This window comes from Prunus avium, chromosome 6 (genome assembly GCF_965620075.1).
Source record: "Prunus avium chromosome 6, drPruAviu1.hap1.1, whole genome shotgun sequence".
In the NCBI taxonomy this organism is placed as follows: Eukaryota; Viridiplantae; Streptophyta; class Magnoliopsida; order Rosales; family Rosaceae; genus Prunus; species Prunus avium.
In genome coordinates this window covers 36,592,721-36,605,106 of record NC_142289.1, presented here as the reverse complement: position 1 = coordinate 36,605,106, position 12,386 = coordinate 36,592,721, and the positions used below count along the sequence as shown (strand labels likewise).

The window sequence follows — 12,386 nt, the reverse complement described above, 5'->3', positions numbered from 1 at the left end:
TGGCTTGTCTACCACCTTGTTACTTTTCCTTGTTTTCATATTCCTTGTTTTAGGGATGGAAACTCTCCATGTTTCCCTCCATGTCTTGTGCATTGTTTGTAACTAATAATCACCTTGTATACTTGTATATCTAACCCTTCACTAAGTAAGAAACTCAATTGGCAGATTTGAATTCTCTGCAAAACCTATCTTGTTCTTCTTATTATACATTCTCAACTCTCTCAATTACACTATATTTGGCATGGTATCAGAGCAATCGATTTTGGTTGCCTCTGCATAACCTTGTTCTTGCCTAAATCTCTACCTATCCTTGCCCATAATTTGCTGTTATATTATTCCTACCTCATACTTTGCCTTGCCTCAAAATTGGTCTTGATCACAAGCCCTTTTTGTGCTCTTGTTTGCTGAAGTTTTAAGCTATTTCTTCCTCTACATCCTTTTATATACTTACCTCATGGGTGACACCAACGACTCCATCAACGACTCCACGGACGACTCCTCTAAAATCGACTCCACCAAGATCGACTCCACAACACCACCACCACCCCGGTCCTCTCATGACTACTCTCCAATTACTCCTGATAAGTTGGATGGGTCCAACTATCCTGCATGGTCTCGTAGTGTTCGCTTGGCCATCACTGCTCGTCGTATGGCTGGTTTCATTAATGGTAAAAAGATTGCCCCTGCCATTGATGATCCTAGCTATGAAGCTTGGGATGAAGACAACTGTTTGGTGCAGTCATGGCTCCTCAACTCCATGACCAAAAATGTACGTGCCTTATTTGATCACTGCTCAACGGCTTATGCGGTGTGGGACGCAGCTCGGAAGACATATACTGTCACACAGAATAGCTCCAAGTTGTACCAACTCCGTCGTCAGTCAGTCACCACCTCTCAAAGTGGTGAACCTGTGAATGTATTCTACGAAAAATTACACATAATATGGCAGGAAATTGACAGCCTCCGTCCCTGCAAACATACCAATCCCGATGATGTGGCTCTTCACCAACAAGCACTTGAGGTGGAACGTGTGTACGATTTTTTGGGAGGACTCGATCCCAACTTTGATTCCGTTCGTAGTCGGATTCTTGCCATGAATCCGCTTCCAGCAGTCATTGAAGCTTATGCACTAGTGGTAGAAGAAGATAATCGCCAATCTTCCATGCTTGGCGGTGGGAGTGCAATGGCGGTCAAGCCATATCGGCCACCACACCGTACGTCCTCCGGACTTCCCCCCCGGGGTCCCAAAACTGACAATGCAAAGGGAACTGAGAAGTGCACTCATTGTGGTGGTGATCATCTTGTTGAGAAGTGCTTCAAGCTTCATGGTTATCCTGAGTGGTGGGATGCTTTCAAATCCCGCAACAAAACACCCAAGGCAGCATGTGTTATAACTACCGATGCCTCTCCATCTTCCACCCTACTCTCCGACTCCGAATCAGGTACACAACCCACTACATGGATAATTGACACAGGTGCCACTGATCATATGACTTTTGACTCTACTATGTTTTCCACAATATCTTCTAAGTCTCGTCATCCTTACATCACTAGTGCCAATGGAGTCCCCTCTAATGTTGCTGGTGAAGGAACTATATCACTTTCCCCTTCCTTATCTTTATCTCATACACTACTTGTTCCCTCCATCAATTGCAATTTGCTGTCTGTTGGAAAATTACTTGACTCACATAACTGTTATGCCACATTCTATCCTTCCCATTGTCTTTTTCAGGACCTCACGACTCACGCGACGATTGGGCATGGTAAACGAAGAGGGGGGTTGTATTCCTTGACGGTCTCTTCACCACCAAGGGCAGCTCATACTCAAGGTTCCAGCTCACAAGCTCGCAATCAACATCAGATTTGGCTTTGGCATCGTCGTCTAGGACATCCATCCTTTGGCTATCTTCAACGTTTGTTTCCGTCTTTGTTTCGTGGCCTAGATCATTCTCAGTTTCAGTGTGAAACCTGTGTATTGGCCAAAAGCCATCGAACTGTTTTTCCCTTAAGTGATAATAAAACGGAATTCCCTTTTGATTTGGTTCACTCTGATGTTTGGGGTCCTGCTAAAGTTTCTTCCAATGGCAAAAGATGGTTTATTACATTTATTGATGATTGTACTCGCATGACTTGGGTATATTTACTAGCTCATAAAAGTGACGTTTCCGCTGCAATCCGTGAATTTCATGCTATGATTACCACACAGTTCCAAGCTTCCATCAAAGTATTCCGGTCTGATAATGGTGGGGAATATGTGAACAATGTCTTGGCACATTTCTTTCGAGACCAAGGCATCATTCATCAAACCTCCACATCTTTCACTCCGCAACAAAATGGTGTCGCAGAGCGAAAGAATCGACAATTACTTGAGGTTACTCGTGCTTACATGCTGGATAAATCGGTCCCTCACTACTTATGGGGACATGCCCTTCTTTCTGCAGTATATGTAATTAATCGAGTGCCGAGTAGTGTTTTGAAGTTTGAAACTCCACTGAACACCTTGGCTCGTCATGTCTCTCTTCCTACAGTCCTCAAGCTGCCTCCTCGCATATTTGGTTGTGTTGTATATGCTCATGTTCCATCTCATCAAAGAAGTAAGCTGGACCCTTGTGCCATTCGATGTGTGTTCGTTGGGTATGGATCAACTCAAAAGGGATACAAGTGTTACCATCCTCCTACTCGTAAGCTCTTTGTCACTATGGATGCCACATTTCATGAAGATTTATCCTACTTTAAAGCTGCTATGCCCCCTTCTCTTCAGGGGGAGAGAAGGAATGAAGAGAAGGAAGAAAAGGAAGAAAATATCCAAGTCTGTGACAAAACGACCGGTCGCAACCCAGAAGCGATCGGTCGCTTTCCTGAAACGACCGGTCGCACTGACCACAGCGACCGGTCGCATTGCTCCAGCGATGATGAAGATCGACTCTGTGACAAAACGACCGGTCGCAACCCAGAAGCGACCGGTCGCTTTCCTGAAACGACCGGTCGCACTGACCACGACCGGTCGCCTTGCTCCAGCGATGATGAAGATCGACTCTGTGACAAAACGACCGGTCGTAATCCAGAAGCGACCGGTCGTCGTGACAAAACGACCGGTCGCACAGAATCCAGCGACCGGTCGCCAAGCACCAGTGAACTTCAAAATTTGGACATCGATGAAGGTATTGGAAAATTGTCGTTCTTATTTGGTGAAGATCCCGGAGGAGACAATTCAAATGGTTGCTGCGATCAACAACAAAATACAACCCCTTCTTCTCAACCATCGGACCAGTCGTCTCGTGATGAGGAAACACTTGAGGTAATTCCCGAAGCACCTAATGCTATACCATACACTCTCCCACCTAGGACCACTAGAGGAAAACCCAAGCCTCAATATTGTCCTGACCTTACTGCCAAATCTAAATATCCCATTAATAACCATGTTTCAACTCATAGATTGTCAAAGTCATATGCATCATTTGTCAATCAATTATCTACTGTATGTGTTCCAAATAAGTGGCAGGATGCTATAACAGATTCCAGATGGGCTGAAGCAATGGCGATTGAAATGGAAGCTCTGGAAAAGAATTCTACATGGGAAATGGTCCAGTTGCCACAAGGGAAGAAACCAGTTGGATGTCGGTGGATATACACCATTAAATACAAAGCTGATGGATCCATAGATCGATACAAAGCTCGATTAGTGGCCAAAGGGTATACACAAACATATGGAATTGACTACCAAGAGACATTTGCACCTGTTGCCAAGATCAATACCGTACGTGTTCTCATGTCATTGGCTGCAAACCTTGATTGGCCACTTTTGCAGTATGATGTAAAGAATGCATTTCTTCACGGGGAATTGCAAGAAGAAGTGTATATGGAACCACCACCAGGGATCTCCATGGCACTTGGTCCCAACACCGTGTGCAAGCTGAGAAAATCATTATACGGGCTAAAGCAGTCACCACGAGCCTGGTTTGGAAAATTCACAGATTCTATGAAGCGCTTTGGGTACACTCAGAGCCACTCGGATCACACTTTATTCTTAAAGCGTCGTGGTGACAAACTTACGGCCCTTATCATCTATGTTGATGATATGGTGGTTACCGGTAATGACAATGAAGAAATGAAGAATCTGCAGAAGCTCCTTGCTAGTAAATTTGAGATGAAGGAATTAGGTGAGTTACAATATTTTCTTGGCATAGAAGTTGCTAGATCAACACATGGCATATTTCTATCCCAACGAAAATATGTGTTAGACTTGTTAACAGAAACTGGAATGCTTGATTGTAAGCCAGCTGACACACCTATTGAGCAGAACCACAAGTTAGGGATGTATCCAGACCAAGCACCCACTGACAAAGAAAGGTATCAAAGATTGGTTGGGCGACTGATTTATCTATCACACACACGCCCCGACATAGCTTATGCTGTGAGTATGGTGAGTCAGTTTATGCATCAACCAAGTGAGGCACACATGAATGCAGTAACTCGGATCATGAGGTACTTGAAGGCTGCCCCTGCCAAAGGGTTGATATTCTCCAAACATACACATATGAACCCAGAAGGATACACAGATGCGGATTGGGCAGGATCCATCACAGATAGACGTTCTACTTCTGGATACTTTACATTTGTGGGGGGCAACTTAGTCACTTGGAGAAGTAAGAAGCAAAAAGTTGTGGCTAGATCAAGTGCTGAAGCAGAATTTAGGGGAATGGCTCAAGGAGTTTGTGAATTGCTCTGGTTACGGAAATTACTGAAGGATCTGGGAATTAAACCATTGAAAGCTACAAACTTGTACTGCGACAATAAATCAGCTATCGAGATAGCACATAACCCAGTACAACACGACCGTACCAAACATGTGGAAGTCGACCGACACTTCATCAAAGAGAAACTAGAAAGGGGTATAATCAAGTTTCCATTTGTAAACTCGGAAAACCAACTTGCTGACATCTTGACGAAGGCCGTATCAAGTAAAGTTTTCCATGACTCACTGGACAAGTTGGGCATGCGTGATATCTTTGCACCAACTTGAGGGGGAGTGTTAGTAAAGTCAAAGACAAAACATAGACATCCCTAAATGGCTTGTCTACCACCTTGTTACTTTTCCTTGTTTTCATATTCCTTGTTTTAGGGATGGAAACTCTCCATGTTTCCCTCCATGTCTTGTGCATTGTTTGTAACTAATAATCACCTTGTATACTTGTATATCTAACCCTTCACTAAGTAAGAAACTCAATTGGCAGATTTGAATTCTCTGCAAAACCTATCTTGTTCTTCTTATTATACATTCTCAACTCTCTCAATTACACTATATTTGGCAACAGCACGGGCGGTGTTGGTTGGAGAAGAAATGGTAAAGATGGATGATGATGGTTATGAGTACTAGTAATGATGTGCCGCTGGTTGGCGTGAGCTAATGTGAATTGTCGTGCGCTTCATAAATATATATAATGGGCCTATTAGCTAGTGGAGTGATGAACTTGGAAATTAAGGGTCACTGGTAGATGTGCTGATGTGAAGCTTGGTGTTGACAACACGATCGAGCACGAGCAGGGGTCGGTTGGAGAAGAAAGAAGGTAAAGATGGATGGTGGGTTGAAGGAAGAAATGCAAAAGAACACATTTGGAGCTAGATTCATACAAGGATAAGATCAAGGAGAATCAGGAAAATATTAAGCTCAATCAGCAACTGCCTTACTTGGTTGGCAACGTTGAGGTATGCTTTTTCTAATTTTATTTTATTTTTCATATCTACTATTATTTTTGTTCAAAAAGTTTGTTACATAAACAAAACTTAGTAGAAAAGTTTTTAATTTGTCAGATTCTGTAAATGAACCCAGAGATGAGGTCAATGAGGATGGTGCAAATATTGATCTTGACTCACAAAGCACAACATTTTTTTTTTTTGGTCGTTTCCTGCAAAATTCACCTGGAAAGGTTTATACCGACAACGGTGAAAAGTTGTTCTGACAGAAAAAAATTGTCGGGAAAGAGCGTAACTGGCTGAGAAAGATTTTTCCCATTGAAATTGTTGAGAAAGGTCTATCCTGTCAAAAATTTGTCTGAAAATAGCTCTCCCCACAAAACATCGAACTACAAAAAAAATGTCTTTTTCGGAAAAATTTATCCTAACAAAGAGATAATTGTGGGAAGAGACCTTTCCGGCGAATTTTCTTATGAACATGGAATGTGGTGCCAAGTGCCAATTAATAATTTGAATGGGACTTGGCATATAAGCCATAGCCTCAGTTATTAAACAAAAGAAGATTAACACTATATTGTCGGTCAACACAGAGGTTTCTATGTCATACCATTTTTACATGAGGAAAACATTATGCTTATCCATCAATTTGACATCCACCCCCACTCTTCCCTTTTGCTATTGTGGGCCATATGCGTTATCAATTGTCCACACAAGAATATCACGTGTATAAAAATAAAAAACGAAAACCAATTGCACAACAAACCAGCTGGAATATTAATATTATATTGAAGAGAATTAATTATATGATCGAAAATACTTGCCATCTTTCTTTAGGAGTAGAAACTCTCCAGTCACAATTTGACAAGTGCGTAGAGATTTTTCTTTTTGTATTTGTGATGAATTATTTTCATATATATGTCAAACTGTGATGTGCAAAAATGTCTCGTTCTAGTCTTCTAGAGAAGGAAGGAGCAGCACTGTCCTGATATGATATAAGAAACGTGATAAACGTATTGCTGATGGTGAGCTTGGTGTTGACAGCACGGGCAGTGTTGGTTGGAGAAGAAATGGTAAAGATGGATGATGATGATGATGATGATGATGATGATGAGTAGTAGTAAATGATGTGCCGCTGGTTGGTGTTGAGCTTATCAAGAGGGCTCTTAGCTTAGCTAGTGGAGTGATGAACTTGGAAATAAAGGGAATAAAGGGGTCACTAGCAGTTGTGGTCCCATTTTCCTTGCTGGTTCATTCGCGGCCATAAATGCATAAGAATATTGTTACTCTCATTATATTGTATGTTTATTTCTCTCGTTACATGACCTAACAATTACTCAAACACAGAGAGAGAGAGAGAGAGAGAGAGAGAGAGAGAGAGAGAGAGAGAGAGAGAGAGAGAGAGAGAGAGAGAGAGTTATTTTTGGTTTTCTGGGGCAAAAGCAATTCATCAAAACAAGCAAGCATGGGTGGGGAGGAGGATGAGTGTAGAGAGACGCTGTTGAAGAAGGAATACTATGAAAACTGCTCGGGCTGTAAGGTTGAGCAGTCTAAAGACTTGCAAAGAGGCCTCCCTATTAGAAATGTTGTGGCTATATATATTATCGTACTCACCGCCAGTAAGCCATTTTCTACTTTATTACTAATTCTTCAACCAATTCAGATGAATCCTCAACTTCACTGTTTGAAATTCCATTGTTTCATACTCAAAGTGAGAATTAATTTATTATTTTGTTTTGTGATAATTTTTCAGCGCTGCCAATATCATCCCTCTTTCCATTTATTTATTTTATGGTGAGTGCATATACTTAAATTATTTGAGACGACTTTTCTTCTTGTATTTGATTGATTACCTTATGTGTTAGTAAAGTCAAAGACAAAACATAGACATCCCTAAATGGCTTGTCTACCACCTTGTTACTTTTCCTTGTTTTCATATTCCTTGTTTTAGGGATGGAAACTCTCCATGTTTCCCTCCATGTCTTGTGCATTGTTTGTAACTAATAATCACCTTGTATACTTGTATATCTAACCCTTCACTAAGTAAGAAACTCAATTGGCAGATTTGAATTCTCTGCAAAACCTATCTTGTTCTTCTTATTATACATTCTCAACTCTCTCAATTACACTATATTTGGCATTATGCAGATCAGGGATTTTCATATTGCAAACAGAGAGGAAGATATTGGGTACTATGCTGGGTATGTAGGTCAGTTAATTTATTCTCACAACTTATATTTTTTAGTGACGAATTTATTTAATTGTTTTTAGTGACGAATTTTAGTTTGTGAAGGGGCTTCGTATATGCTTGGCAGAACATTGACATCAGTTGCTTGGGGAATGGTGGCTGATCGCTATGGTCGCAAACCCGTCATAATAATTGGGACTATTGCCGTGTTAGTATAACTTGTATTTTGCGGTTGAGTTTTTATTTTTTCCTGAATTGAACTTATAAATGATAGTGGAAATTATATGCTTTCTCATCAGGGTTATTTTGAACACCCTCTTTGGGCTCAGTGTGAATTTCTGGATGGCCATTTCTACAAGATTTCTTCTTGGATGTTTGAATGGTATATTAGGTCCAATCAAGGTACAATATATTGGATACATATTAAAGTTGTAGCAATTTTGCAATGACGACTTTTCGTTTGTAACTATAAACATACTGATCTAGTGTTACAAGTCCACACAAATTATAACACGTGTATTGAATTTAAAGTTTTTAGTTTTAATAATTGTAAATTGACGACTTTTTTACATCATTCCAGGATATATCATGTGGTGTTACAATACCATGAAAAATGTACTCGCATGCAAGTTCTGTACCTATATATGTAATTTAACACCGGTTACTTTTTCATGACCAGGCATATGCAAGTGAAGTCTTTCGTGAAGAACACCAAGCTATTGGAATGTCAGCAGTAAGCTAGATTGGTCTCTGTCATTCTACAAGTTTTTACAAGTGCACTACTCTATATATGTACTTCTGCTTCAGAGATGAGATGAGATCGTTCAATTAGAGCACTTCCAGTAGTGAACTCTTTGCCATGGCAAGGGGGGGCTAGGGGCAGCTACTATTCATGTGAATAGTAGCTGCCCTTGCAAAAGGTTGTGGCGTTTCCACCGATTGTCATGGCAACAACTATTCACATGAGATATGTGAAGAGAAATTGGTATAGATTTTTGATGTGGGAAGTGAAAACTATGACTAAGTATTTATTTTTAAAAAGATTTGAAATTTTTTGAAATTTTTTTAAAGATTTTTTAAAATGTTTTTGTGTTGCTGACGTCAACAAACTCGGGCTTGAACTAGGACTCATCTTGCCTAAGGGCTGGCCTGGTTTTGTCAGCCCCAGTAGCTGCCCCCCCCAGCTCTTTCGGGAGCTTCTATAATGAGGAGCTAATTTGAGGAGGTTATGTGAGGAGGCCCATCTCACCATCAAAAGGGGTGTGGACCCCCCAATGCACCCCCCCCATGTACTTTGTTTTTTGTTATTGATGGTGAGATTTCACCTCCTCAAATAACCTCCTCAAATTAGCTCCTCATTCTAGCCTTTCCGCAGCTGTTTCTGCTGGAAACGTTTTTGGGCCTAAAACCCCCCCCCAGCCCCCAGCCCTTGTTGCTGGAACTGCCCTAATGAGAGTTCTTTTCAGGTTAGCACAGCGTGGGGTATTGGATTAATCATTGGCCCAGCTTTGGGAGGTTTCTTGGCCCAGGTAACTCTACTTCTCGTAAGACAGTTTTTTTACACTACATTATTAATCTGATAAGAAATGTCAGCGACAGTCGCCTTAAGTAACTGTGAGCCCAAAATTTTCCTATTAATATGTTTGAACAACCTTTTCATTCAGCCTGCAGAGAAATATCCAAATATATTTACCCAAAGCTCTATATTCGGGAGGTAAGTTCAGTTTGATTGTCAAATTTCAGCATCTTTTACTGTTTGATTCTGGTACAAATTGATGTTCATAAAATGTGAAATTGCATGTGATGCACAGGTTTCCCTACTTCTTGCCTTGCCTAAGCATATCTGTTTTTGCATTTGGAGGAGCCATTTCTTGTTGCTGGCTTCCAGTACGTATTTATTAATTTCAACTCTTTGTTTCAATCTAACTTCTTGAGGCTCCCTCTCCTCATGGATAGGATAGAGAACATTGCTTACATGATAACCTGGGATTGCAGGAAACTTTACACAAGCACAATGGAAAGACTAAATTATGCGATGATTCCTTTCAAGCATTGGAAACTGCATCCTCCGGATTTGATGCAAATGAAAGAAATCAAAAAAATGAAGAACAAATACCCAAGGAAAGCCTTTTAAAGAACTGGCCCTTAATATCATCAATCCTTGTCTATTCTGTTTTTTCACTTCATGACATGGCTTATACAGAGGTAAACACTTTTATTTATTTATTTTTATAGTAGCATAGTTTTGTTCATTAAGTGATTTAATTGAAACATTAATAATAGATATTCTCATTATGGGCCGAGAGTCCCCGAAAGTTGGGGGGTTTGAGCTTTTCAACTGAGGACGTTGGTGAAATTCTTGCAATCTCAGGTAACATTTTATATTTCCACATATACTTATATGTCACTAAAAAATATCCTAGTGAGTTAGACTTTTTCTCACACATGACTCATTTTGGGTATTTACTTTATAATTTTTATTGGTGTTTTTCATTTTTAATGATTCAATGATATTACAATTTCGGCGGAGCCATGATTTCACATTAGAGGGGCTCTTCACAAAACTTTAAAAAATAATTCAAATAGGATCGCTCAAATTAACCGGTTAATAAGTTAATACGATACTAACTACTCGGTTTAGTCCACTTCATAATATCATTTCATTAATAATTTATACATTCATTACAATCATAATTGTCTTGAATTCCATACTGAGGAATTGCTCACAACTTATTCAACTTGTAGGTGTTGGTCTTTTTGTATTTCAAATGTCCTTATACCCATATGTGCAAAAGCTTCTTGGTTCTATAATGATTGCTCGCATTGGAGGGGTAAACTTTTCAGCTCCTGCATGCTTTCTCTTCATTTTTCTTTGTCATGTACATCACTTAGCGCTCGAGCCCTCTTGACATTTTTTGGGTATGTAGGTTTTATCAATACCTCTGCTGTTAAGTTTTCCATTTATAGCAAAGTTGTCGGGGTTCATCCTCTCCCTATTGATAAATATTGCATCCATGATCAAGAATGTCTTATCTGTAAGTGCATATATGACTTCTTATATCTAAAGAATAATGTCTTCCAATATCTTATCTTTTTGTCAATTTCTAACATTTAAAGTATTGATTTGTAATTAGGTTGCGATTGTAACTGGCCTGTTCACTCTCCAAAACAATGCTGTGGTAATTGCACCTTTATAATTACCTAGTTTTTGTTTTTCCCCTTTACTTGTTTAATACGTGATAAGATTATTGCGCCCCTCCCTTAAAGTGAGTTCGATCCTCCTTCTCATACATTATAGTAGTTTAAAATATTGCATTGTTAAAAACAAAACAGAAAAAAGTCATTCTTCAACTGAAGAATTTGTCTTGATTGACCATGATTAAACAACAGGACCAAAAACAAAGAGGTGCTGCTAATGGCCTTGCCATGACTGCAATGTCTCTGTTCAAGGCAGTTGGTCCAGCTAGTGCCGGTGCCCTGTAAGTTTAGCAAAACACTAAAAGTTGGCTTGTTGCCTTGCCTTTCCTTATATACTGTTCAGCTATAGTATTATATTCTTAATTGAGGAATTGTTATTTCCTTTTGCTAATCATATTTCATCTCTCGACAGGTTTTCTTGGGCAGAGAAACGCCAGAATGCTGTCATCCTTCCGGGTATCAATCATACTCAACTAACTTTTCATCATGGATTTTTGTTAGCTAAAAAGTTGTGGATTTTTTTAATTTTTTTATTGTCCACATACTCGCAATATGAATTTGGTCCAAGCAATTAGAGAGTGCATGATTAATTCATTTGTCACATGCATATAGTTGAATCTTTTCATGTGCATTGTGAATTGAATTTAGCTCGTATATATTTGTGATGAATTCGATAAAATTGATGTAAATATATTGTTTCATATTAGATTAGAAATTACAGAGCCAAATTTAATGACAGGTTGAAAGGTTCATTAAGAAACCTTACCACTTGTTACATACTGGATTAATGCAGGTGTGCAGGTGGTTTTCTTCATCCTAAATGTGGTTGAGGCAATCGCAGTTCTGATGACATTTAAACCGTTTCTTACTCAACGTCTGTAAATGGAAGTTTATGCCAAGTCTAAGAAAATTCTTCAAAAAATTTAAGGGGCAGTTCTTTCAATAATGAACTATTGTCCAAACATGGCTAGCTATGACCATTTTATATTTGGTGTATCCGCGGATAATCCTGCTAGAGAAATACTTTGTAAATATCTTATCGTTTTTAAAAAAACAAAAAAAAAAAAGAATCCAAAATTTAGACTTGTAGCTCTAATGACAAATAAATATAGGGTAAAGAAAAATAAGTCTGATACTAGAAGAAATGAGAACGCCTACATATAACCCCATTACCGGAAGGAGTAACAAGAGCAAGCTTTGCACCCTCCAGATGTTGAAAATTCACATTCTCTACATAAGCTTCTTGAAGATTTGCATCCTTAAATTTAGTATTAGTTGTTGTCTTGATATTCTTCAAGTCTGCACGTTC

At 39.5% G+C, this 12,386-nt stretch overlaps 1 protein-coding gene across 5 annotated transcripts; it reads left to right on the top strand.

Moving 5' to 3' along the window:
* Positions 1-5,433: 5,433 nt before the first annotated feature.
* LOC110767509 (protein ZINC INDUCED FACILITATOR-LIKE 1-like) lies at positions 5,434-12,166 on the top strand. 5 transcript variants are annotated; one of them, XM_088254798.1, is made up of 17 exons: positions 5,434-5,706; positions 7,445-7,485; positions 7,840-7,892; positions 7,985-8,087; positions 8,179-8,281; positions 8,559-8,612; positions 9,346-9,408; positions 9,544-9,593; positions 9,691-9,766; positions 9,875-10,084; positions 10,163-10,250; positions 10,625-10,710; positions 10,807-10,914; positions 11,014-11,058; positions 11,270-11,358; positions 11,490-11,533; positions 11,871-12,166. In XM_088254798.1, exons 3-17 carry the CDS (start codon positions 7,886-7,888, stop codon positions 11,957-11,959), a joined length of 1,215 nt encoding a protein of 404 aa, XP_088110924.1. In that variant the 5' UTR covers positions 5,434-5,706; positions 7,445-7,485; positions 7,840-7,885; the 3' UTR covers positions 11,960-12,166. The 5 variants fall into 5 exon arrangements, 4 of the variants coding, with proteins under 4 accessions (XP_088110924.1, XP_088110923.1, XP_088110921.1 ...); XM_088254797.1 differs by having other exon boundaries at positions 5,436-5,706; positions 7,840-7,900; XM_088254795.1 differs by lacking the exon at positions 5,434-5,706 and adding an exon at positions 6,807-7,310 and having other exon boundaries at positions 7,840-7,900.
* Positions 12,167-12,386: the final 220 nt, after the last annotated feature.

What these genes read in the sequence shown, in the direction of transcription:
- LOC110767509 (XM_088254795.1), top strand. Translation starts at nt 7,157, where the DNA reads ATGGGTGGGGAGGAGGATGAGTGTAGAGAGACGCTGTTGAAGAAGGAA. An exon ending in TTTCTTGTTGCTGGCTTCCA is followed by an intron (nt 9,767 to 9,874) that starts GTACGTATTTAT and finishes CTGGGATTGCAG; the next exon opens with GAAACTTTACACAAGCACAA. An exon ending in TGAAATTCTTGCAATCTCAG is followed by an intron (nt 10,251 to 10,624) that starts GTAACATTTTAT and finishes TTCAACTTGTAG; the next exon opens with GTGTTGGTCTTTTTGTATTT.